Source organism: Sapajus apella, unplaced genomic scaffold, assembly GCF_009761245.1.
Source record: "Sapajus apella isolate SASKATOON/1434 unplaced genomic scaffold, GSC_monkey_1.0 scaffold182, whole genome shotgun sequence".
In the NCBI taxonomy this organism is placed as follows: domain Eukaryota; kingdom Metazoa; phylum Chordata; class Mammalia; order Primates; family Cebidae; genus Sapajus; species Sapajus apella.
In genome coordinates this window covers 392,763-417,123 of record NW_022437122.1, presented here as the reverse complement: position 1 = coordinate 417,123, position 24,361 = coordinate 392,763, and the positions used below count along the sequence as shown (strand labels likewise).

General features: G+C 55.3%; 1 protein-coding gene across 11 annotated transcripts in view; it reads right to left on the bottom strand.

Moving 5' to 3' along the window:
- Positions 1-24,361, bottom strand: part of WNK2 (WNK lysine deficient protein kinase 2) — a 136,361-nt gene that overhangs the window by 69,921 nt on the left and 42,079 nt on the right. For all 11 annotated transcript variants that reach the window (XM_032268486.1, XM_032268491.1, XM_032268492.1 and 8 more), the window contains exons 2-7: positions 22,015-22,187; positions 20,767-20,987; positions 13,773-13,930; positions 10,483-10,571; positions 8,901-9,120; positions 1,015-1,306 (exon numbers count right to left, since the gene is read on the bottom strand). In XM_032268486.1, coding sequence (XP_032124377.1) covers positions 1,015-1,306; positions 8,901-9,120; positions 10,483-10,571; positions 13,773-13,930; positions 20,767-20,987; positions 22,015-22,187 — 1,153 coding nt within the window. The remainder of the gene's footprint in view (positions 1-1,014; positions 1,307-8,900; positions 9,121-10,482; positions 10,572-13,772; positions 13,931-20,766; positions 20,988-22,014; positions 22,188-24,361) is intronic.

Sequence of the window (24,361 nt, the reverse complement as noted above, 5' to 3'; positions counted from 1 at the left end):
CAGAATGAACAAAGCCATGTTCGTTCCTCTGTCCTCAGCTCACTGCTGAATTCTTAAGATGTTGAGGGCACAGGCAGGAACTTTTCTGCCTATATGTGCAGAAGATACTAGATTCTCCCTAAATGGTCTTAGATAAAGCTTAATCCATAGTGATTCCTGCCAATTCATCAGTAACACCTTGCTGAAAATGTACAAAAGGTCTGAAAGGTTCTGCCTTCGGAGGGAGACACGACTGGGGATGGGAGATTCCAATGACAACTCACAAGCCAAGCCAGCAAACAGCACACTCTGTCCCCAGGACAGATGCCCCACCAGGCAGCTGCTGCTGGCACCTCACCTGGACTTCACATTCCCCACAAGGGGCCAGAACTGTCATTCTCAGGCAGGATAAGGAACCTGCCCCAAGTCCACAGATCCATAGCAGAGTGTGGGATGGAACTGGCTCCATCGGAGCCTGCTGGCACAGGGCTCATTTGTCCCCATCTGTCCTGAGAACATGGACTTTAGTGAGCCTTAATCCCCTTCTGGTTACAGATCACTGGGAAATGCTGAGAAAGCCCCAGTCCCGTCCCTGAAACAAGGCTCACCCATACCTAGATAGAGTCCACAACCTGTCTGGTGGGCTTTGGGGACAGGCCCCAGGCTGGTCACAGAATCAGGCCCTGCATATCCCAGTGCTTAGGTCTGCTGGCCCCACCACCTTGGAAGTTGCTCTCTTGTGAAGTTCATGACATGCCCTGGCACCAAGGGTGCTGGCAGAAGGCGAGCCTGTCATGGGACCCAGGCACCCGGCCAGGACTGCCGGGAACCACCTACATCTAAAAGCAATCACCCACGCTATGTAAGGACAGCTCAGAGCTGCACCATGTCTCCTCCAAGGGGATGCTATGCTGACCCCCTTCCTCACAAAGCACTCCAATAAAGGAGAGGACTTCATTTTTCTTTGCCCAATAGCTGGTTTTTGCAGGGTAGGTGGGAGGGGCGTCCATGGCCACCCTACCCCTGAGCACTCACAGGCCAGGGAGGTGGCGCTGGTCGGCAACGTGGGTGGGAGGAGGTGCTGGTCGGCCTCCAGCTCCTCAGGTTCTGGTGGCCCAGGCTGCCCGGCCTGTGCATGGTAGGTCACCTGGACCTGCAGGGGCACCGGCGGACCCCTAGCCTTGTCTGGGCTGCCCACATCCTGCTGCTCCTTGGGCTGCAACGCAGGCCAGATCCTCTCCCGCCGCCACTGGATCAAAGCCACACGGTCACGGATGGACTTGGCCACGATCTTGACGTCACTCTCGTGGAAGAATCCAGACTCAATCTGCAAAGGCAGTCATGTTGTCAGCATCGCTGGGATCAGACCACGGTGGCTCACATCCCTTATCTAAAGTGCTTTCCCATCACTGGCTCATCCACTCGGGTCACATTCATCATCCCACTGTAAAATCCATGGAGCCCACTCAGAGATGGCATAGCAGGGGTTTGCCAGGCAAGGCAAAGGAAGACCACCACCACGAAGGCCTGACCTGCCTCCCACAGAGTCCACGGCAAGAGCCAAACAGAGCAGACCCTTGGGTGGACCCTGGGGCTCTCCGAGCTCCTGGCACCCCCAGGGCTGGCAGCACGGGCAGGGGCTCCTGCTTGTCTCCATGCTCGGAAGTGGGGACAAGGAACTTCGGGGAACATTTTCCTTGGCATCCTCTGAAACATCTGTGAGTCTGGGGCTGCCCAAAGATGGGGAACTGGGCCACACCTGAGTTATGGATGGAGGAAAGACATGTATTTTGTAATTACGGGCCAGTTAAGTACGCACTCATGCCTGGCAAATTCTAAGACTGATTTACCAAGCAGAGCCTTTGAGAGCATTTGTAAAAGAGCCCCAAGGTCTCCAGGAAACATCATGAGCTCACTGAGAATATTCATGGAATAACCAGCTTTCTTCTTCTGATGAAAGAGATCCCTTTTGAAGGGCTGCTCATGCTAGGTTGCAGTTGTAGTGACCGCAAATACATGAAAACACGGGAGAAGGATGATTCCAAAGCCACCTGCGCTTCCGCTCCCTGATCACCTCAGTCCTAAGGGCGCTAAGTCAGGCTGGACCAGCCAGGCCTCCACAGTAGGGTGGAAGTGCCCATGCAGGAGGGCGCCCTGGCTTCGGGCAGGGACGGGCACAGAAGGAGTCGTAGCTGTGGGGGAGAGGAAGCACCACTGGAGGTCGGCGACCCCACAAAAGTGACCAAACAAGAAAATACATTAGGAAGAGTGGATGCCAGGCTCCTCAGGTGTGGAGAGGCAGACATTTCCAACAGGAACCTTTTCACTGGGCGGGAACTGGAGCTGTTGGTATGAAGCGCACAGCAGGCATGAATAAACACAGATGCAGACTGCACAGGGAGGCTCGCGGCACCTGCGTGGTATAAACGCACAGACACGTGTGTACCTGTGAACTGAGTTCACCAGGAGGGCCTGGGAGCAACGACACCCACAGCAAGGTACATGTGGAGCTCGGCCAGGACAGGAACGCAGCGTGACTCTAAGAAGTGCAGCTCAAGGCTGGGCAGGAGAAGGACAGGATCAGCTCGACAGTGAGGACGTGCTCAGAGTGACAGGGACGTGCAAAACGGCACGGGAGCCAGTGCTGAGGGCCTCTCGCTGGCAAATCTGGGGCATTTTGAGCATCAAAATAAACAGTGACACAATGATGGTTTGAAGGACATGTCCACAGACTCTGACATGCATTTTGCATATGGGGGTGGCAGGAGGGATGAGATGTCACTGCTGGTGTCAGGCAGTGGGGTTGGGGGGGCAGCAGGTAGGTGTGGTCTCTGCACCTTCATTTCTCCCTCCGTTTCTCCTCTATGGCTCCCCCACCCTGTCTCTTTCCCTCCCTCTCTTGTGGATCATCTGCTCTAGGGAAGCCATGTGACAAATGACCCTATGCAGAGTCCCCCCTGGCAGGGAACTGAGTTCTGAGGCAGGGTCTGAGACTGTAGTCCTGGCCAACACCCGACCCCACCTCACTGGGGCCCCTGAGCCGAGGCACCTGATCCCTGACCTCCAAGGCTGGGGCCAGGGCGTTTTGAGTGACTCACTAGGCGTCAATGGGACAACTCATCCGTGGAGTAGAACAGAAAACCATGAGCCACAGAGAGGTACAGAAATAAGTGGAAAGCTTGGCGAAAAACAGGATATTTAGTGTCCGAGCGTTCTCCGTGAGACGTGCACAGTTGCGAAAGGTGAGAGGAGCTCCACTTGGAGAAGCCACAGGCGCCCTGCACCAAGCTCAGAGCCAGCCTCTGCCTAACTGGCAGGTGAAGCCGTGCACCCTGGGGGACAATGCAAACTCAGCCCCTTTCACGAGATTCGCGTGGAGATGCACGACCTGACTGTGACCCACCCACAGAGGGATGCCTGAGCGCGTTCCTAAGGACAAGACATGGGAGTCAGGCATGGAAGGGGCCCAGAGGACTCATGATGGTGTCACTGGGACAACTGGGGACCTGAGCGGCCCGAGGCTAGGAGGATAGGCCCAAGGATTGACGGTTCTTCCGGATGAAGAAAGTGCCCTAGTTTCAGGAAGCAGACATGAAAGTATTCAGGGCTGCAGGGGAATCAGGTCAGCCGCTTAGTCTCAAATGGTTCATGGAAAATAAATGGTTCTTTGTAGTGTCCTTGCAATTTTTCAGTAAGCTTGTAATTATTGAAAAATCTTTGTTTCAAAAGATAATTCTTTTCCACAGAATGACATTCCTTAACAAAAACAGCCCCAGTCAGTCTCCCCTGACTCAGGAGAGACTTGAGTGGGGCGGGAGGGGTTGGTGAGGTGGAACAGAGGCTGACGACTCAGTCAGTGGGACCTTCCCACACTCAGGGTCTCCTGCTGGCCCCAAACCAGCCCCAAGGCCACTCGGCAGCAGGCCAGCCCAGCTGGGAAGGGGGAAAAACCATGTGCCAGATCCTCTTCTGGCCTCAGAGTCCACAGTGGACTTTTTCCAGAGTCTCGGAGAATGGACTCCAACCCTGGGGGATCTCACAGAGAGGCTGAGGCAGGTGTCCTTGTCACTGGCACCTGGGGGCAGGTATGTACACCCGGCCAGACCTGCTTGGCCTGGGCCTCTGCTCCTGGTGAGCACGTGGGTGAGACCATACCTAAGGCCCCAGGTGGCCTCAGGGTCACACCCAGGGCACAGCCCCACCCTTGCCCACTTCAGCCCAGATATGTGACCAGAGGCTGCCGAGGCCACATCCTCCTGCTGCTGTTTTTATTTCCTGCTGGCGCCGAAGCCTGCAGCCCCACCCCCAGCCTTCCTCTCTAAGGCGTTTCTTCTATTGTTTTCCCCAAACAGGAAAACATTTAGCCATGGTGAGTGCCACACAGGTGCATCGCATTATCAGGAAAGTATGAAGATGGAGGGAAGGGCTGGTCAGGAATCCCACTGGGGGCCGACTCCCGGAGTCCCTTCCAGATCGAAGCTGGCTGCGGCCCCACAGAGCTGCTATTCCCTCTGCCTCTCCCTGGGGAACTCTATCCAGCCCCTTCTGCCCACCCCGTGGAACTTGCTGAGAGGTGACTTCGGGGGAAGGAGGAGAGCTCTGACCCATCCACATTCTCCCCTACCCTTGGGGTACTTCCAGAAGGAAGTCTCACCTGGATTCCAGAACATCTCTAACACCTAACACTTGCTAATCTCAGGGATTTTTGGATGCTCGAGACGGGGTCTCGCTCTGCCACTCAGGCTGGAAATCGGGATCATGGCTCATGGCAGCCATGTGGCGGGATCATGGCTCATGGAAGTCTCCCAAGCTCAAGTGATCCTCCTCCCTCAGCCTCCCAAAGTGCTGGGATGACAGGCGTAAGCAACTGCACCTGGCCTAATCTCAGATTTTAGGAACAGGAGCAGTCTCAGAGCCAGTTTCCAGCTTCTCTTTAGCCTCAGCAGATACCAACGTCATGTTGTTTCCCCTGCATCACGGCAGGGCCCCTCCTAGGGCCCATGGCAGGGGCTGGTGTCAGGACCCTAGGGAGGCCAATGACAGACTCTGGTGTCTAAAATGAGCGGGACGGAGGAATGTGAGGTTAGAACCTGGAAAGGCTCCATGGGGACCCAGTGTTGACCTGCTGGGGTACACAACCTGTTCCCAGGGAGCGAGCCCCAAGGTGGGAGCATGCAGTTTCCAGCTGCCATTAGGCAGCTCCTGAGGCACTGTCTTCCCTGTTCTTAGCTGAGTGGGGTGGGTGCTGCTTATGGCTGTGCTTTAGCTGAGCACAGGTCGTGTCCCTTCTTCTACTTGAATGCTCTATTTCACGGGTGGGGTGTTTCACAATGAAAAAAATGTAAAAGACGCAGAAGCAGAGGTGAAAGCGCTGGGGCCAAGGGGCCTCTGCTATGAACTGATGCAGGAACACAGCCCTGGAGTTTAGCCAAATGCCAGGGACAGGGACTCGAGTGGTGACAGATGCAGGAGCTGTAGGCTGAGGGGGCAGCTGTGTCCACAACCACCCTGCAGGAGGTGGGTGAGGGTGGGGGACAGGCAGGAGTCGGAGTCCTGGAAGGCTCCTCCTACTCACCTGTCTCAGAAGCAGCTAGACAGGGCCCAAGGCAGGTTCTGGGCGCTGCCACCTTAGGACAGAACCCAAGATAGGCAAGGAGGCCACAATGGCTTGTGGAGGCAGCAACACTGCTCTTGTAGAATCCTGGAGCTCTGTGTTACATGAGCTCTGTGCTTCCTGGAGGTACATTTTCAAATGTACTCTCATGAAAATGTACCTCTCGTAGAATCCTGGGCCCCTCCCCAGGCTGCACCGCCTGTGTTGGAATCAGCGCTGACCCAGCTCTGATATCCCCTCTGCCACTCAGCTGTCGCTGCAGCACTTGGCCTCCTGACACGGCTCCCCAATCCCTTGTACCCTCTTCCCCCAGCACCCAGCAAGCATAACCACATTCATGGAAGGAATGAGAGCGCCTCATTCTCTTGCCCTTCCTGAGGCTGTCACCACATCTAAACCAGGCCACCCAAATGCCCTCCTATCCGTGCGGTTGGCCTAGACTTCAGCACCAGGACAGAGGTAACTCCCTGCACGGTCAGAGCCAGCACAGCTGCCCCAGAACCTTCCTCATCCCCATTTGTGCATGAGATTCCCACAGTTCATTCTCATCCTCCCTTGAAACCATCTTCTGTCCTCTCAAAACCTCAGCCCTCCCACCAAGGGGCCAGCCGGGTGCCTCCAAAAAGATGTTCTTGGGCTGCAGCCGCCACCCCACTACCCAGCTTGCATGCTGTACACAGCCTGTGCGGCATCTCAGCACTGGCTGTCTGCAATGAATGTGTGAAGGGGCAGCTGTATTACATCAGCAGAGAAACGGTGCACCTGAAGTCACAGGACAGGTGTGCTGGTAATTATCCGAACGTAATTCACAGCAAACTTGTGGCAATTCAATTTGAAAATGTACCTCTGGGCACCACACAGTCATGGAGAGCCATGAAAGATCCTCCAGGAAGCACAGAGCTCATCGACCCCATTAGATCTGCTCACAGCAGAGGCTTCTGTGTCCAAGTCAGGGATGTGACCAGAGACAAGCCAGAGTGTGGGCCAGGTAGGGACACAGGTGGCCACTTCACAGCAGCTAGGGTGATGGTGCAGCCAGCTTGCAGGAACCCCACGGGGAAACCAGCCTGGGCACCACACCACAGTGAGATGCTGTAGCCAGCCTCACTGTGCTATCGCAGCCCTGGACATGGGCCACTGTGCAGGAGAAGGCAGAGCCCTGGCTGAGGTACTGGCAGCCTGAGGAGGCATCTCCTCCAGTCCGAGTCCCAGGGGCTGAGGCCATGCACTCAGGCCCACACCAGGAGCACCCCATCCTACAGCTGTGGAGAGACTAGAGGCAGCAGGAAGCATGCCAAGACCCCAGCAGGACGTTAGCTCATGTAGCCCAAAGCCCACAGCCACACAGCTAGCCCCAGAAGCAGCCCTGTTCTACCTGCTTCCCTTCTGGGGGTCACGGCTGCAGGAAGGCAGCTGAGAGACTGCTGCTCCTTGCACTGACCTCACGGCATAGTCTATACGATGTGCCCCAGTGAATCCCTCACGCACCACACACAAGGGCCCCGTGGACAAGCAGCTGCTGGGAGAAGCGGAGTCTGCGAGGCTGACAAAAATGCAGCTCACTACACCCCAGTATTCCTGGCTCCGAGGGCCCATGCACCTTCCATGACATTGCGAAGCCTCGGTTTCCCACTCAAGTGAGGCCTCCAAAGGAACCTTCCAGAGCAACCACCCCTCCCACCTCTGTGTGACCCTCGTCCAGGTATGATCCATGCCCCCTTACTGAGACCCAGCCCGGCCTGGAGAAGTGAAGCCTGGAATCATCAGCCTGGAACTGATGACTGATGGACATTTTCAACAGACGTGATATATTCAGTAAAAAGCTCATTTAACAGAAAGAAAAAAGCACAAGCACCTTTGTGGTCAGGACACATGAGCTGAGGGCTCTCCGGCCATCAGCACGCTGGATTTGTTTCTGCTCAGGTGTTCACTGAAAACGCACAACTGTCTTAGTCTGCAATACTGACTGCCTTCTTCCTAGCCTCTCGTTCCCACAGGCTTTCCCCTTTGTGGCTTTGTTTTCACCGTTCCGGTGCAGACATTCCTGTCCTTCGTATCAAGTTGTCTGACTTAATGTCAACGTTTGTTCATGTTTTGTAACCAACGACAAAGACGTCTCTGTCTGTCTTCAGGTCCTGCACGAGGGTTCTCGGGAGGCAGTGTTGGCCCTGGAGCCCTCCCAGGCCAGGCTCCCACCACTGTCCCTCTCTGGCATCCACTGCCCAATGCCCAGCAAACATGCCCTATCCCTGGCAGGGCTGTGACCGAATCCTGCTTGTCCAAGAACTTCTAACCTCCCCCGGCCCAGGGCAGCAGTGCCCCACAGAATACTTCCAGGCTAGAAACGTCCCTCGTTAGTCAAGAACCACTAACTACACTTGGTACTGAGCACTTGAAATGTGGCCAGTGGGACTCAGAAAGTGGATTTTAAATTTTAATTACTTATATTTTAATAGCACATGTGGGCAGTGGCTATTTTACTGGATGGCAGACACCTGAGAAATCAAGTCAGAATAATGTAGATCCATCCCACCTGCTGCGCCAGTCCCCACATCCCACACAGTCCCCATTCCATCACTGATCCCCTGGCATTGTGGGCATGGCCTCTCCTCCCACCGCTGCACCTGGACCACTCCCAGCCCTCTCCGCCTGTGCCTGCGACTCTGTCTCTCCCGCCTCTCATTCCAGCCGACTCAGGGCCTCCTCCAATGAGGCCCAGATGACACCCCAGCACAAAGGGCACTTCTGCTGCCCTCCCCAACCCACTCCTCATCCACAGGGGTGAAGATGATGGAAGGAACAGGAGGAAGAGAAGAGGTGGAAAGGTACCCCCCACCCACCTTTCTAGGTGAGAAAGTCGCAGGTCTCAGAGACTGAATACAACAGTGCCCCCAAACAAAAGGAAAGGCAAAGCTCCCAAACCCAAAGCCACCACACATTGACACAAAGTCAGCAAGAGTCCAGCAAAGCAAATGAGGCCTTTCCCACAGGGAAAGGTCAGAGGTCCTGGGGTTGCCCTCCGAATTCCTGCGCTATACTGGCTCAGAGTTGCTAATCCCCAGTTGCTGTGTCCTTGAGGGGATTCCCACTTAGGCTACCCCTGTGCAGCAGTGCCCCACAGAATTCCCCAGGCAGATGTGGCCGGCTGTGAACCCTCAGCTGCCCATGCCCACCTGGATGGCACCGCTGCCCCCGCTGGCCTCGCAGTCCCCTCCGGAGCAAGCCCCCTCTGCCCACTTTTGCTCTCATCTTTGGAAGCCGCAAGCTGCCGACACCTGCACCCGCACCCCATCTGAGTCCCGCTTACCATCTCCTGGGCCACCTCATCTGGCGTCTCCTTCTCCAAGTCGAAGGTAAACTCTATGGCCCCATTGTCCTTGGGCTTTCCCTTCAGTTTCTTGGGGTCTTCGACCCAGAGCCTCAGGGCAATGGTGGACTTCCTGCCGTGGTCCTCCTCCGCAAGCTCCACCCTCACGCCCGTGTCCTCTGCGAAGAAGGCGTGGCTCAGCAGGTCTTTGATCTCGTACCTGGAGGGAGAGTGGCTGACAGGCAGGGGCACGGGCACCAGGGCCTCCATGCCCAGGCTCCTGTGGCCACGCGCACCAGGGCAAGGACAGGCACAGCTGCAGGCGCCTGAGGCCAGGCCTTGCGTCTCAGCACTCCCAGGAGTGAGGAAAAGATTTCAGTGAATCCGGTCTTACTATTAATACATAGTGTTTTAAGACTTCCTTCTTTCCCCTCATTATTAAAAAAAATGCTCATAAAAGATTCAGTGATACAAAAGAGAACTTGGGAAAACATCAGGCCTCCCATTATGCAAATACAGCCCCTGGGGAAGTGCTAGCCTGCTTTCAATTGTCAGAAGATACAACTGAAACATTTTAGTATTTAGTCCCAGGTAGGTTTAAAATGGACACGGAGGCGGAGCCCCCACACTCTCAGCTCCCTGCGCCCAGTGCCATGAAGCAGTGACCTTTTCAAGGACGCCGGCCAGGTGACAGAGAGCAGAGCAGAGGGCGCGTTAGAGGAGAGTGAAGACCTGCAGAACTGGGGGCCCCCAGCCAGACACAGCCTTGAAGGCTCTATGCAAGATCTGGAGGGGCGGGCCACAGGGTGTGGCCACGGTGACCACTTCGGGGCTCTGCAGGGCTTGGGCACCCAAACAAGCCTCCCTAACCACTAATCTAACCCCGTTTATCCTGTAAATGGAACAACACAGCACACACCCTTGGGGCCTAACTTCCTGTGTGTGTGCTCCAGAGTCACCCGCGCGGTTTCAAGTCTCCACAATCCATCCCTGCTGACTGCTGACAGGTGTCACATCAGATGGTGGACGTACTCTAGTGTGAGGGGGAGGGAGGGCTGAGAAAGCACCCCCAGCCTTCCCCCTGACCGGCTGGGAAGGATGGGCCCTGCTTGGAGGTGGGGAGTGGCTCCAGGGCCGCTGTTTTTGAGAAGGGTCAAACAACCAGGTCCATGAAATACACATCAGGGTTCAAAAGGGAGGCCCACACCTGGAGCGCCTGGTATGGGGACATTCTTCAAGGCATGCAAATCACGCAGAGAGAAGCAGAGGGGCTGGGGAAGCCCCAGGAGCTCAGATGCTTACAGGCTGGATCCTGCAGGAGCAGACAGCCAAGGACGAGGCTGTCCCCAATGCCAAGGAGCGGGTTCCCAGATGGCCGACAAGGACGTGGGGGCCTGGCCTGCTGTCACCCACACGCACCCAGGACCGACGTGCCCAGCAGCCCCTGCTGACATGCTACAGACACCCTGACCTGAGCCTGCCTGTCTTGAAGTCCTCTCATCAAGAACACAGCTCTCAATGCCAGCCGAAATGAGTTCAGCTGGAGAGAGACCCCAGAATGCAACCCTTCAGGGGAACTCACCTTTCCTCCTTGTTTTTGCAGATACACTCCCCAATAATCTCCTTGATTTCGGGATCGTGCACTTTCTCAAAGCTGGCCGGCTTGATACCCTGACATGGAGAGAGCAGAGTTACCTGACCCATCAGCCGCCCGAAGGCAAGGCCTCCACCACAGAGGGAGGAACTCCCACTTTCCGCCACGGCAGGACATGGGCACTGAACTTAACCTACACAAACTACTAGAAAACTGGGCAAAATATGCGAAACAGATGACAGGGCAGTGCCAACGTGGGCTCTGAGAGAAAGGGACACAATCCCCCACAGCCCCAGCTCACTGCCTAGAGCAGTTCCCAGACAGGGCACTGTAACCCAGCAGAGCCCAGCAGCCCACTGAGTTGAGGAGTAGAACTGAGTTCAGGGAGGCTGAGGAGGCCACAGGCAGAGTTCCAGAAGGAAGAGAATGCACAGCAAAAAAAAGAGCCCCAAGTATCTGCAACTGGGTCCCCTCCAGGCTTTACTGAGGACCAGACCACAAGACCACATGTGCATCGTCAATGCCATAGGGCCAGGCAGAGAATCACAGAAAGCTACAGGTTGGGTAATTCGCAGAGTTCACACAGATCAGATGTGTACAATGTATAGCATCCAATCAAAAATTACTAGAAATGCTGAGATGCAAGGAAAAAGTGACCCATGACACTGCAGAAACGCCACCCAACGGAAAGAGACCTACTAATGAGAGGGGCTGCAACTTGTAGACAAGGAGGTTAAAACTCTTTCCAGATATATACAAGTAGTAAAGGAAAATCAACATACAGAAATGAGAGATAAAAACTGAAAATAGAACTCAAAATGAAAAGCATATCTGAATTGAAAGCTTCCCTGCAGCAGACTGACAGCAGATTACACACTGCAGAAAAAAGACAAGTGACGCTGAAGATGTGGTGCCGCAGAGAAAGATGGTCACTCAGGCTCTGTTCCATTCATTTCAGAATCTGGGATGCACATGACATCCATAAGACTGGAGTCCCAAAAGGACAGGATGGGGGGACATAAAAAAAGACTTGAAGAAATAATGGCTAAAAATTTCACTATTTGATGGAAACTCTATGGCCAGAGATGTAAGCAAGATAAAGCAGAACGAGGAATAAATTGGAGAATTCTGTGAAACCACTGGGATTCCCTTCCAAGTCTCCCCTCCCCACTGCTTGAAGTCAGGAGCCTGGTCTCCTACCATTTAGAACCTTGTTGGGTCACCCCACATCTGTCAAAGCCACCATCATCCCAGCCACAACACACTGCACACCTCCACCTAAGCTGCAGAATTTGACACTGGGGTTAACACCTCAAATGTAGCAGTTGGCCTCTGGAAAGGTGTTGATCAGAGCTTGGCTGCAAAGCCACCCACACAGGGCCACAAGGGCCCCTGTGCCAGGAGGCCAGCAAAGGCAGCGCCATGATGCAGTGGATAGGATGCCTCCCACAGAGCTGGGACTTTCTAACCACACCTGGGCTTCCTCCCCATACCTCCTCCTTGAGGGTGCAGGAGCACTATTCGTGGTCACTGCTGCTAACTAAGGATCACACCATGCAGCTTTGTTGGGAGGGGTGCAGGTGGCAGCCTGAGGGACGGTGGCCCCTCAGCCAGCTGATGGCTGTGCATGAAGGGAGCAGAGGGCAAGCCCCACAACCGGACTCGAACTCATAAGCAGCAGGGCGGGGCCAGGTGCCCCTTGCCATCTCCTAGGTTGTTGGAAATGGAGTAAGACGGTGTATAAGCAACTAATTTAAAGAAATTTTAAACACAATGAGAGTACCAACCATCATATTCCTCCTCCTTCAATATGGTTTAGATTTCAAAAGCTTCACCTGACTCTTCTTAATATAGAGAACATAAAGCATACATTTTCCCAAAGTCAGGAAGAAGGTGGGGGCACGCCCTTCTGCCCTGACTGCTGGAGAACCCAGCCTGGGGCAGACACAGGGGTGAAGAACCCCAGGGGATCAGCCCAGGAGTGTACACCTCAAGGGTCGAGGAGTACCACCAGCCCCTGGGGTGGCTCCCGGACAGACCACCATCCACCCTCCATGGTGAATCCAGGGGCCTTCCCACCCCACACCAGCACCCCGAGGCCTGGCAAATGGAGCCCTTGATCTCTGGAGTGCCCCCACTTCCTCCTGCTGCAGATCATCCCTGCCTCCCTGGAAGGCCGCTGCCTATAGCCAGCAGGTCCCCACTTCTTCCAGCACCCATGGAAAACTGTGCACCTGTCTGTGAAGTCTGTGACCCAGGCCCACAAGTGCCACCTAGCAAGGACTCTGTCTGCCCTCCCACTTCCTCAGGGGCACACAGGAGGGGCTCAGAACAACCCAGTCACTGACGATTTACACCAACCAAGGGAGAGAAACGCAAGTCATCTGAAAAGAGGGCTGGGGATGGAGGGATGGGCCAAGGTGAGGCTGCGCAGCTGCTGAGGACCACAGCCCTGGTGCACCTGCAGAAGCAGCCCTGAGGGGCAGTGGGGCCCCACCCAGTCAGGTGGCATGTGGAGACAGCGGGGACTGCAGGGATCAGGGCAGCGTGGGACCTCAGTGTGGACGTCGCGTGTCAGGAACAGCTCTGCAAGCCCCTGGGCTTTTCACTACAAGAGCAGATGGACAGTGCAGAAAACCGGCACGGAAAGCCTCAGTCCAGCCATTCCATTTCCAGATGTTCTGTTTGCATTCCCTCCACCCAGCGGGAACGCCACAGAGGGAGGACAAGGCCGATCTGTTTATGCAGCTGAAGCCGTCTGATTAAAGAAAAAAATCACAGCAACAGCAAAACAGGGATTAACGTTCCCAGCTGCCCAGTGCTGATGACTGCCTAGAGACACACTCGGTCTAGGTTTAGCTGAAAAAGAAATCAAACCATTGTTTCTAAATAAAGAAGATAGGAAAGCAGGCAGCACTGGGCAGCCCAGAGTGTGGGTGCTAGGGACGGGCGGCCTGGGCACGCCTCCAGGCAGGGATCTATGGTGAAGCTCCAGCCTCTGGGCCTCAGTCTCCCCAATGTCCCTGCTGTGAGATCAACAGCCTCCGTGGCTAGGCACTGCCCACAGTGCCCCATGCACTGCCATCGCTGCAGACAGGAGACCTTGCTTGAGTAACCACCGCCCTACTAAGCCTCAGTTTCCCCCTCTATAAAATGGCCCATCTCCTTCCTTACACAGCTGCCAGGAGGACTTTACAGAGGCACCTGGTGCCAAGCCCAGGGCATGGCCCACAGCCTTCATGTCCTTATTAATGAACCAAGGGGCCAGGCGGACTCACACAGGTGACCTTGCGGTAGATCTGGGCCGCATTCTGGCACTCCGAGTAGGGGTACTCCGAGGTGGCCATCTCCAGCATGCACATCCCAAAGGCATAGACGTCCACGGATTCATCGTAGTGCTCCTCATACATCTCGGGCGCCATGAACTCAGGGGTACCTGTGCACGGGAGCAAGAGACGCAGCGGTCAGCTGGCCACGGGCCCAGGAACAGCTGGAGCCAGTGTCCCAGGAGCTTTGGTTGCCCAGAGCCCCATGTCCCCTCCTCATCCCATAGCACACTCAGAACGCCTAGATCCCAGAGCCAGCCCTGCCCCTCACTTAAGACACAGGTGTGCTCTACAGACAGAGAATTCCAAAAGTTCCAGCTGGAACCGCAAGAGTCCAGGATTAGAAATCTGGTGACAGAGCCTCCCCTGCTCATGAGCTGGGAGGTCATGACTTCCCAGGGGACAGGGTCTGAGCCTGGAAGGAAAGAAAGCCCTGAGCACACCCTCGCTTGTGGACACTGTGATCCTGCCACAGACTCAGCCACAGCCACACTCAGACATCCTGGAGCAGAAAGAACTTGGGTTGCCACAGAGCTACCTAAAGCCACAAAACCCCTAATGTCCCAAGGCGGGGAAAAGCTGGGTCCACTCAGCCCGCCCCCATGACAGTGTGATGTAGCATGTCCAACAATCAGCACCACTGAAGACGGCGCCCCTGAATGGGGGTCGGGCAGAGCATGGAATCCACCTGACAGAACCACAGATTGCTAAGATGAGAACCGCATGCGGCTCTTAAACATAAGAGATGCAAAAGCAGTGTCTTCACTGAATTTTTAAGGACACGGCAAAGTTATGATAGGCTGAGCAAAACGAGCATGAGGCTAGACGTGCTGGCTGGACTCCCCTGTGCAAAACCAAACTCCCAGGGCGAAACAATGTCTGCAGGGGGCAAGGGCTGATTTTTTTTTTTTTTTTTTTTTACTTATATTGGTCTAGGGTTGCTCTATTCTCTATAATAAGCTTTTGCTTTTGTAATACAGCCACTGCAAAGACCTTTTTATTAAAATACATCCAGTTGCATGTCTGTCACACTGAATGCAAAGAAAGGGGACCAGAGACTTCAGTACGGGTGCTTTTAACGTCTGGTTATTTGCTGACTTTGGAAGGTTTTCAAAATGTTCTAGTTTCTTTTAAAAAGCTCATGCTAACTAATTAGTGCATTTTAAAAGCACATGTTTTGTTTACCCATCATTTCGATTTAAAATGTGTTAATTTTTTTTTTTTTTTTTTTTGAGACGGAATCACACTCTGTCATCCAGGCTGGAGTACAATGGTGCAATCTCAGTTCACTGCAACCTCTGCCTCCCAGATTCAAGCGATTCTACTGCATCAGCCTCCCAAGTAGCTGGGACTACAGGCACACACCGCCATGCCCAGCTAATTTTTTTTGTATGTTTAGTAGAGATGGGGATTCACCATGTTGGTTAGGCTGGTCTCGAACTCCTGACCTCAAATGATCCGCCCTCCTTGGCCTCCCAAAGTGCAGTGATTACAGGTGTGAGCCACCGTGTCTGGCCTTTTTTTTTTTAAGTTAACATTCTGGATAAAAATTGGGACAAGAATGTCGTTTAGATTACAGTCTATGCACACAGAACTCTGGGAGAACCCACGAGAAACAACAGGAGCTGAGTGGAGGGACCTGACACTGGGAATTTTTATTTACTTATTTAGTTAGTTTAGTTAGTTATTGAGACAGAGTTGTGTTCTGTCGCCAGGCGCCAGGCTGGAGTGCAATGGTGCGATCTCGGCTCACTGCAACCTCCACCTCCCAGGTTCAAGCAATTCTCCTGCCTCAGCCTCCTGAGTAGCTGGGACTACAGGCGCATGCCACCATGCCCAGCTAATTTTTGTATTTTAGTGGAGATAGGGTTTCACCACGTTGGCCAGGATGGTCTCGAACTCATGACCTCATGATCTACACGCCTTGGCCTCCCAAAGTGGTGGGATTACAGGCGTGAGCCACCACGCCCGGCCTGGGAACTTTTATTCTTTTGGGTTTTTTAACCACATGATTATACTGAAAATTTGCTGCACTAGCAATTTTTTTTTGAGACAGGATCATGCTCTGTTGCCCAGGCTTCAGTGCCGTGGCACAAACACAGCTCACTGCAGCCTCAACCTCCCAGTCTTCAGCAATCCTCCTACCTCAGCCTCCCAAGTAGCTGGAACCACAGGTGTTCACCAGGCTGGGCTAATTTCTTTTCTTTTCTTTCTGTTCTTTTCCCCTCCCTCCCTTCCTTCCTTTCTTTTTCCTTTTCGTTTTTTTTTTTAATAGAGACAGAAGTCTCACTATGTTGCCTAGGCTGGTCTGAAATTCCTGAGCTTGACCTTCTGCTTCAGCCTCTTAAAGTGCTGGGATTACAGGCATGAGCCACAGTGCCTGGCCCCGTGCGATGATTTTTAAGTTAGTATTTCGAAGTTTCTTTCCTTTCCTAGGCTTGTCACTGAATAGCAAATGTGCTGCCCTGGTTGGAGCGGGAAGCAAAAATGCCACAAAAGCCCCAGACAGGAGGCCACAGAGAGGAGTGGCCTGAGCTATGGCTGTGAGCCCGGCCTGGTCACAATGTGAACACCTGCTCCCAGGCCTCTCCTTCTCTCTTGATGTGTCCGGGGTCCCCTGGCAGCCACCTGTAGGGACTCACCACCTGCTGCATGGGCCTGGACCACGACAGCCACCAAGGGGGCCCTCCTGATGGCAGTGGGCACACAGGGAGATGTGACGGCTGACTCAGGGGGGAGCCCTAAGCCACAGGAGGGAAGCACTCGCTCCCCAGGGCCACCTCCGTTGTCCACAGTGACACCCACGCCACCCAAGCCCTGTGACTGCAGAGAGGGACTGCTGCAAAGCTCCTTCCTGCTAGGAGGGGGTGATGGGGAGCCCCAAGGCCACAACCTAGGCCCTCGGCCTGGCCACATCTTAAAGGGAGTCCCAACCCCAGGACTGCTGGGCAGGAAGCCAGCCAGCCACTCTCTGGCACCTCCAGCGACCCCCAGTGATCTGGCTGCCAGTAAAGCACTGGGGCTCAGACAGAGGTGACAGTGTCCCTGGGATCCAGCTCTTCTGAGACTCTCAGGAACTGAGGACACTGCTCTGTAGGAACTACTCCAATGCCCCAGAGAACCTGGCTCTTGGAGTGGGCCACAGGCATGAGGGGCATCTCTGAGAAGGTGCAGAGGAACCTTCATGAAGCCCACTCTTGTACATGTTCAGACGCCAGTGCTCAGACACCAATGCACTCAGACTCTTTTTATCTTTCTTTCAAATTATAGTCACTTAAATCTGAATTCTAAAAGTGTGTGTGTGTTTGAGTGTGTGTGTGTGAGTGTGTGTGTGTCTGCCTGTCTGTCAGTAGACAGTCTTACCCACTGCCACCCACTCTGTGGACGGCCATCAGCTGCAGAGTCACCCAGTGGGTCCCCTGCCCACAGCCCCCTCTGCAGATTCATCTGCACCTGAGGTCCCTGCAGACCACTGTGTGAAAGTCAGCATGTCAGGGCCCCGTCTCCCTCAGCCAGGCCAGGGCCTGCCTGTGCCAGCCGGCCGTGTGAACCCCACGCAGGCCCCTCTGCAGGCCCCTCTGTGGCAGGCAGATGAGGGCTCTGGCAGAACGGCCCTTCTTCTTTTTAAGGAGAAGAGACTGTGGCTCAGCCCTCTGTGGATACTAGGCAGTCTCAGATCCTGGAGGGTGGGGTCCCTGCTTCTGGCCAAGTAAGAGGAGGGAGGGACCCACTCCAGTCTCATGCCAAAATCACCTCGTATCCCCTGAAAACCACCCTGCATTAGGGTTTGCCTGTTCCCAAATCTGTAACGAAAGACAAATGACTTCTTTTCCGGAAATCAAAAGATTTCTTAGCCCTAACTATCCTCACAATTTCTATTAAAACCAAACCAAACCAATACAGACGGCCCTCATCCCTCCTCTCACCAGACAGGCAGAGCCCACCTCCTTGGCTCTCAGGGGTGCAGGTGAAGCAGACAGCACCTGCTGCAGGGGAATCCACACTGCCTGGGGCCCCCTGATTGCTTCTTAGGGGCTGCAAAGAGGATCTGAATAAAGTGCCGCAGCCACTCATCAGTCCAGCCGCTCCCATCCAGGGCAGCAGGTGGCTCCTTCTACAATAACCACCCTCGGTTCACGTTGGGTGGCATGAGGGAGGCTCAGGATCTCCCACTTAGGAGTGAACACTCCTGGCGGGAGAAGCACAGCCCACTGTGAAGCCGCCACCCTGGCAGAGCCCCTCGGCTTCCTCTGGCTGGGCAGCTGTTTGCCCTCTTGGAAACGAGGTTTCAAGTTGCTGGATCAGGTTGAGGCAAAGACCAGGTGTTTCCAGCAGGCACGGTAGGGCTCTTGTGCCCTGCATGGGTGCCCAGCTCTGTGGGGTATCCCTTGTCACCCCAGCTTTCACTCAGCTGGAGTCCAGGAAGCTTCAGCTAGAGACACTACAACCAGGAGTGTCCTCACGTTGGCCCCTCCTCGGTTCATTCACCGCTGGACCTGGGTCCCTCATCGTCTCCTCCAGGAAGCCCTCCCAGGTGGGCAGGGCACTTCCAAGTCCCGCAAGACCCTGCTCATTCACATGGCTAGGTCTAGGGGTCATGGTCAGGGCCCTTGTGAGGACAATGACATCAGGCACAGGGACCCTGTCTCCCTCAATCTATCCATGTCCCTCCCAGAGCAGCCCTGGGAAGCCAGCCACTGACCCAGATCCCTCGCACAGGCCACATGTGCAAGCTACCTGCTCTCCTCTCCCACCTGCAAGAGGAGATCTTGACAGCCGCAGCTGAAAGGGGCCCATAGCACCGACTGCCCCAAGGGCATTCACTGGTGAGCAGGGAGGGCCCTCCTCCTGCAGGGGATGGGGCCTATGGCCTCAGGCTGTCCTTCCAACAGGACCGTGGATCCCAGTAGGACACAGGCCCCAGGAGGGTGGGATCTGTTTACCACCAGGGCCAGGGCCTGTGAGCAGCTAGGGCCAACACCATTCACAGGCCAGGGGGAGCCCTACAAACAGCCCTGGGGGGTTCATATAAATAGACCTGGGGGCTCCCATTCATAGGACTAGGGAGACACCTGGGTAACAAGCCTAAGGGGAACCCCCCACCTGGCCACAGTCCTCCTGCCTTTGGCCCGTTGCTGAAGGCTGGCCTTACTGCCCAGTGCTCCTGGGTGTCACATCAACAGAGCCTCCTTCTCTAGGAGCCTGGGCAGTTGAGGACACTGCTGGTTGCAGTCTCTCTAACCGAAGCTTCCTGGACTGCAGCTGAGCAAGAGCTGGGGTGACAAGGGACACCCCACAGAGCTGGGCACCCATGTGAGGCGCAAGGAACCCACTGTGCCTGCTGGAAACACCGGGCTTCATCTCAACCTGATCCAGCAACTTGAAACCTCGTTTCCAAGCGTGCTAAGGGCCGCCCAGCCAGAGGAAGCCGAGAGGCTCTGCCAGGGTGGTGGCTTCGCAGTGGGCTGTGCTTCCTCCAGGAGTGTTCACTCCTAAGTGGGAGATCCTGAGCCTCCCTCATGCCACCCAACTGCACCCAGGGTTTGAGACCTGGATTCCTACCACTTCCAAGGCCAAATTTGCAAAAACTCCCCAGAAAGTGTGCAGAGCTCACAGCCCTGGGGCATGAGCTCTCCTTAGTCCTGGGCCTCTGCTCTCAGTCCCTCCAGGAGGGAGCAGAGACCCTCACCTCTACACCCATTTCACAGATGGGGAAACCGAATCCTGAGTCAGCCCATATGCCCCGCCACTCAGCTCCCCCAGACTGCCAGTGACTTTGTGTCCAAGAGGCCACCCCCGGGCAACCACCCTGCCCCAGATGTCACATTCTGAACATACTTCTCAAACCAAAGCAGCTCCTGCAGTTTCATTTTCCCCACACCTGCCAAGTTCTGTCCCCAAACATGCAGCAGAAGTAAGAATTCACAAAGCCCCAAGATCAGCCACTCGCTGTCCTGCCCTCACATCAGGGGCACGCTGGGTCTTAATTAACATGGTGGAGCCTCTCCCAGTCTAATCTGATTGGGTCCCACCTGGGCTTCCTGAGCCGTGACCCATGTTGCTTCCCCTGCGCATGTTGCAGCTTTCGCCTCTTCCTGACCCTAGAAACAGCTGCTCCACAGCTGCCCAAGCATTCTTTTCAAAGCCCACGGAGGCCCCCACCCAAAACTAGTGGACTCTTTGCACCCACTGTGCCAGGAGCACACCTGGAGCCAGGCACGTGGCACAGTGCCAACCCCTGGTCTCTGCAAAGAAGCTCTGGCAAGCTGCCCCTAGGGTCAAGGGCATCTTGCCCCAGAAGGAGACCGGGAAGGCTTCTCACAGTGGGGGCATCTGCACTGAGGCCTGAAACGCCCAACAAGCTGAATTAATTCCTTGGCGCCCTGCTCCCATCCTGTGCACAATGCCTGCTCTGTGCCCTGCCACACAGGTATGTGGATTCCCCAGATACTGCAGGTTCTTACTTTGTTGGGCCTCACAGCCTGGGTGGCCCCCCCCCGTCCAGCTGAGACAGCTCCAGTATCACTGGCCACAAACCTCCCAAGTTCCTCTGTGGTCAGGGCAGCTTTCCTCTCCTGAGTGCCCATGGCACCCACACACACCACAGGCATCGGCACCCAGCCCACCTCCCCTGCTAGAAAATCAGACCTGGCACCCAAGCCACAGCCACAGAGGGAACAGTCGGACCGGGCGGGGGCAACAGGGGAGGGAGGGAGGCGAGTCAGCTATCCCAGCCCAAGGTGTCTGGGCATCCACCGAGTGGGCAGGCCCTCCAGCTGAGCTGCCAAAGGCTTGGCGATTACCAAAGACCACCCAGCCCTCACCCAGACGCTCCTCCCACCAGGTCTCCTGCACCAGGTCTGAACAAAACTGGGTGCTCGCCAGCCCTGAACGCTGCCCGGCCTCTCATGGGCTCCCAGGACCTGGGATGGAGAAGCAGGTTTACCTATCACACTTTTGGCAAATGACGCTCTTTTGAGAGTGGCCAGGCCCAAGTCACCAATCTTCACAGACCCAGTGGGTCCGGTGATAAAAATGTTGTCGCATTTCAGGTCTCGGTGGATAATGGGCGGTGTCCTCGTGTGCAGGAACAGCAGGCCTTTCAGGATCTGCCGGCACCAGCTGCGGAGAACCTTGGGCTTCATCACCTTGAACCGCTTCAGGTACCTGCAGGGGTGCACGGGCACAGCTCACCAAGCAGCTCGCCGGCAGCAAAGCCCCCACCTATAGCTGCTGAGGCCTGTACTAAGACCGATTCCGTGTACACGGCACACACCTGTGACAGGGAGTGAAAGTGAGACGGGAGGGCCGGGCAGTTCTGCCCTGGGCCAGGTGTCACACAGCTGACAGGCCCCTGAGCAGGCAGCCGGGAGGGCTCACAACCTCTTTGCTCTGCTCATGCCAAGGACCTGGCGACTAAAGTTCACGCCAAGTTTCATCTTGACTTCACTGGGAGATGGTGCCAGGCTGACTTGTAAGTTGCCCAAGGCAAGACAGAGTCCCAGTCAGCAGATGCTCAGGTGAGGGTGAGGGTTACGAAAGCCCGGGGCTGTCAGAACCTCAGGGGCCAGGTGGGGCTCTTCCTGCTGCTGGCCGCCTGCCTGTGTGGCCTTCCCTGAGCTGTGCCCAGGGAGGAGGTGGTGGGTGAGGCTGAGAAAAGGGCTCTCCCCTTGCGGTGCATCCACCTATTAGAGAAACTGCCTGGCTGAGGGGCACTGAGGCCCTGCCCAAGGCTACAGCATCCAAAGATTCAGATGGACCCAGGATACAGCACCTGGAGAGTAGCCCCCATCCCCACAATGCAGACTGGGGCCTTAGCGAGCAGCAACAGGCTGCCATGGCCACCCCACCCCCCCACCCCTCAGCCCTCACTAACCACCTCCACGTCCTCAGAATCCCACAGTCCCCGCTATGCACCCCACCCAGGCTGCTTCCTGAGCCTGAAGATGTGTGGGGCTGGCTCCCAAGGGGAAACAGAACCCCAGCCGGAAACAGGGCCCAGACACCAGACAGATCAACCATCTCCCTGGGAAGTAAACCACCTGCTGGCATCCCACGCAGGAGAGGAAAGAGGAAACAGCCCCCCACAGGCACCAGCCAGGACCACCCTGGTAGCCCAGGATCTCACTCCCAGCTATGGTGGCCCTGCACCTATGCCAAGACCCCCACCCAGCCCTCAGGAAGCAGAGCTTACGTCTTCAGCGTCCCCGAGGTCATCAGCTCGGTCACCAGCACAATGCACCGCTTGCCCTTAGCGCTAGACTCCCAGAAGTCGTAGAAGCGCACGATGTTGGGGTGCTGCAGGCCTTTCAGCATCTCAGCCTCTTCCTTGAACCGCTGCCGCTCCAGCTTGGTGAGCTTCCGGTCCTAGAGGGCAAGAGACATGCTGAGTGGGCAAGAGATGGGACATAGGAGGGGACACGGCAGTGGCACATCCCAGCGGCCCTGGGGGCAGTAGGACCAGCCCTTCCTGTACCCACAGGCAGCTGAGCAGCTACAACAGAGGGGCACACAGCCACTGGCACCACAACAGTTGACCCCCTGGCCCCCAAAACCCTGGACACAGTCCCCACAAATGGACCTCAGCAAAAAGATATCCTACGAAGCCAAAGAAGTCTCACAAATCTCCACACTGCCACACTTGTGCATTTTTTCCACAAAAACACGTCTGAGGCCTTTGCTTCCTCCACAATCACTCACTTTCTGTGTGTTTCCGAAAAGAATGAACCATCAGTTTACCTCTAATGTATACACAACTCGGAAGAAGTGCTCAGGGCTCGGTGGACCAGAGGAGACGTGGACAGGTACCTGAGACAAGAGCTGAGGATGCAGGGAAGAGAAAAGCCCCGGCTGAGCCACACTGACCAGCCGACAGCCCAGAGGGCAGCCCAGGCTGTCCGGTGCGGGAGGACACAGCAGACACCTCCACAGAGCCTTGCGCCACTGTGTCCGCACAAGCCAGCACAATCAGTCACTGACCTAACTTTAAAATAGGAAACAGCAAACAAACACCACCATCATCGCCTGTGAACCCCGGTCAGGTGCCTGCCTCTTATGCCTGCTCTGCCCACTGTCCCACGAGGGGTCACCAATTCCAGGCACCACATTCAAACATGTCCCAGCAACAGCCACCCTGCCCCCACCTGCCCAGCCTCTGCCTTTTTTATTTTTTATTTTTTGCTGAGGTCCCTTTGCGGGGGCTGCGTCCAGCGTTGTGGGGGCCAAGGGGTCAGCCTCTGCCTCTCTCCTCTGCCTCCCACCACCCTGTCCGAGCCCGCCCATCTCTCACCACCCTGTCCCTGACCTCATCCCTCACTGCAGTCCCCCTGGATCCTGCCCTTCCCTTTCCCCAAATCCTTCAGTGGATTCTCTCCAAAGAGGGCTCAGAATAAACCCAGGGAGTTCGCATGGCCCTGAAGGCCCCATGTGCTTCCAACTTCCCCTCACGAGGTGACAGCCACCTCCACAGGCCCAGCTAAGACCTCTCCTCCTGCTGCATACATGCCATGCCCTTCTCACCTCCATCCAAGGTCCTGCCCCAGGATCACCCCCTTGTCCTGGTCCAATGAGCCCACAGAGCAACACATGCCTCCCTTCCACCAATTCCCATGGGAACGTCGGAAAAGAAACGTACGTATTTTCAGAAGGAAACCAGAAACACAACTGAACACAGAACAGCAAAATTCCGGGGAACTCTAAACAGATAGAAAGCAGGTAAATCTGGATACATGAGGGGAGAGATCAGAGTGAAAGTATATGCAAGTCAAGACCCCTGGATCCTTCCGGAAGGGCCCAAAGAACGTGAAGCCAGACTCCAACGCAGAGAGGAGAAGCGGCAGGACCTCGACAAGGGTCATCTTGGGGGAAAAATTACATCCCAAACGTGGCTGCGCCCATGAGACAGTTCTTCCTCCATCGACCCACCAAAGCCCTCCCCACAGCACCAACTCTCATGGGCCCCTTCATTCCAGTGTGGGGCGCACAGTGACATCACCATAGGGCCAAGCAATACCCAGAGAAGCCATCGTCATGACAGGGCCAACCCAGAAAACAAATAATTCAGAGACCAATGGCAACTCCAAGAAAAATCTAACCAATGCTCCCATAAAGACTCGAAGTTAACACAAGTAAGATAGATCAAGCTTCTATTTGGAAAGGAACACTAGAGAAGGAGCTCTTCCACATTTACACAGCGATGAGCACTGCTCTTACTAACAAGCTCAGTGTTTTAGAAATAAGATATTCCATAATCCAGTGAAACATTAAGTATAAAAGAGTGCATGTTTAACCCAGACAATAACATGGAAACATGTTCTATTCATCAAAAACGGTTATTCAGCCAGGTGTGGCTCACGCCTGTAGTCCCAGTTACTCGGGAGGCTGAGGCAGAGGATGGCTGGAGCCCAGGAGCTCAAGACCAGCCTGAGTAACACAGCGGGACCTCAGCTCCCAAAAAAAAGGTTATTAAGTCAAGCCACAAACTGGGAAAAACTATTCTCAATACACGTATCTGGCAAAGGACTCAGATCCAAAATGTATAG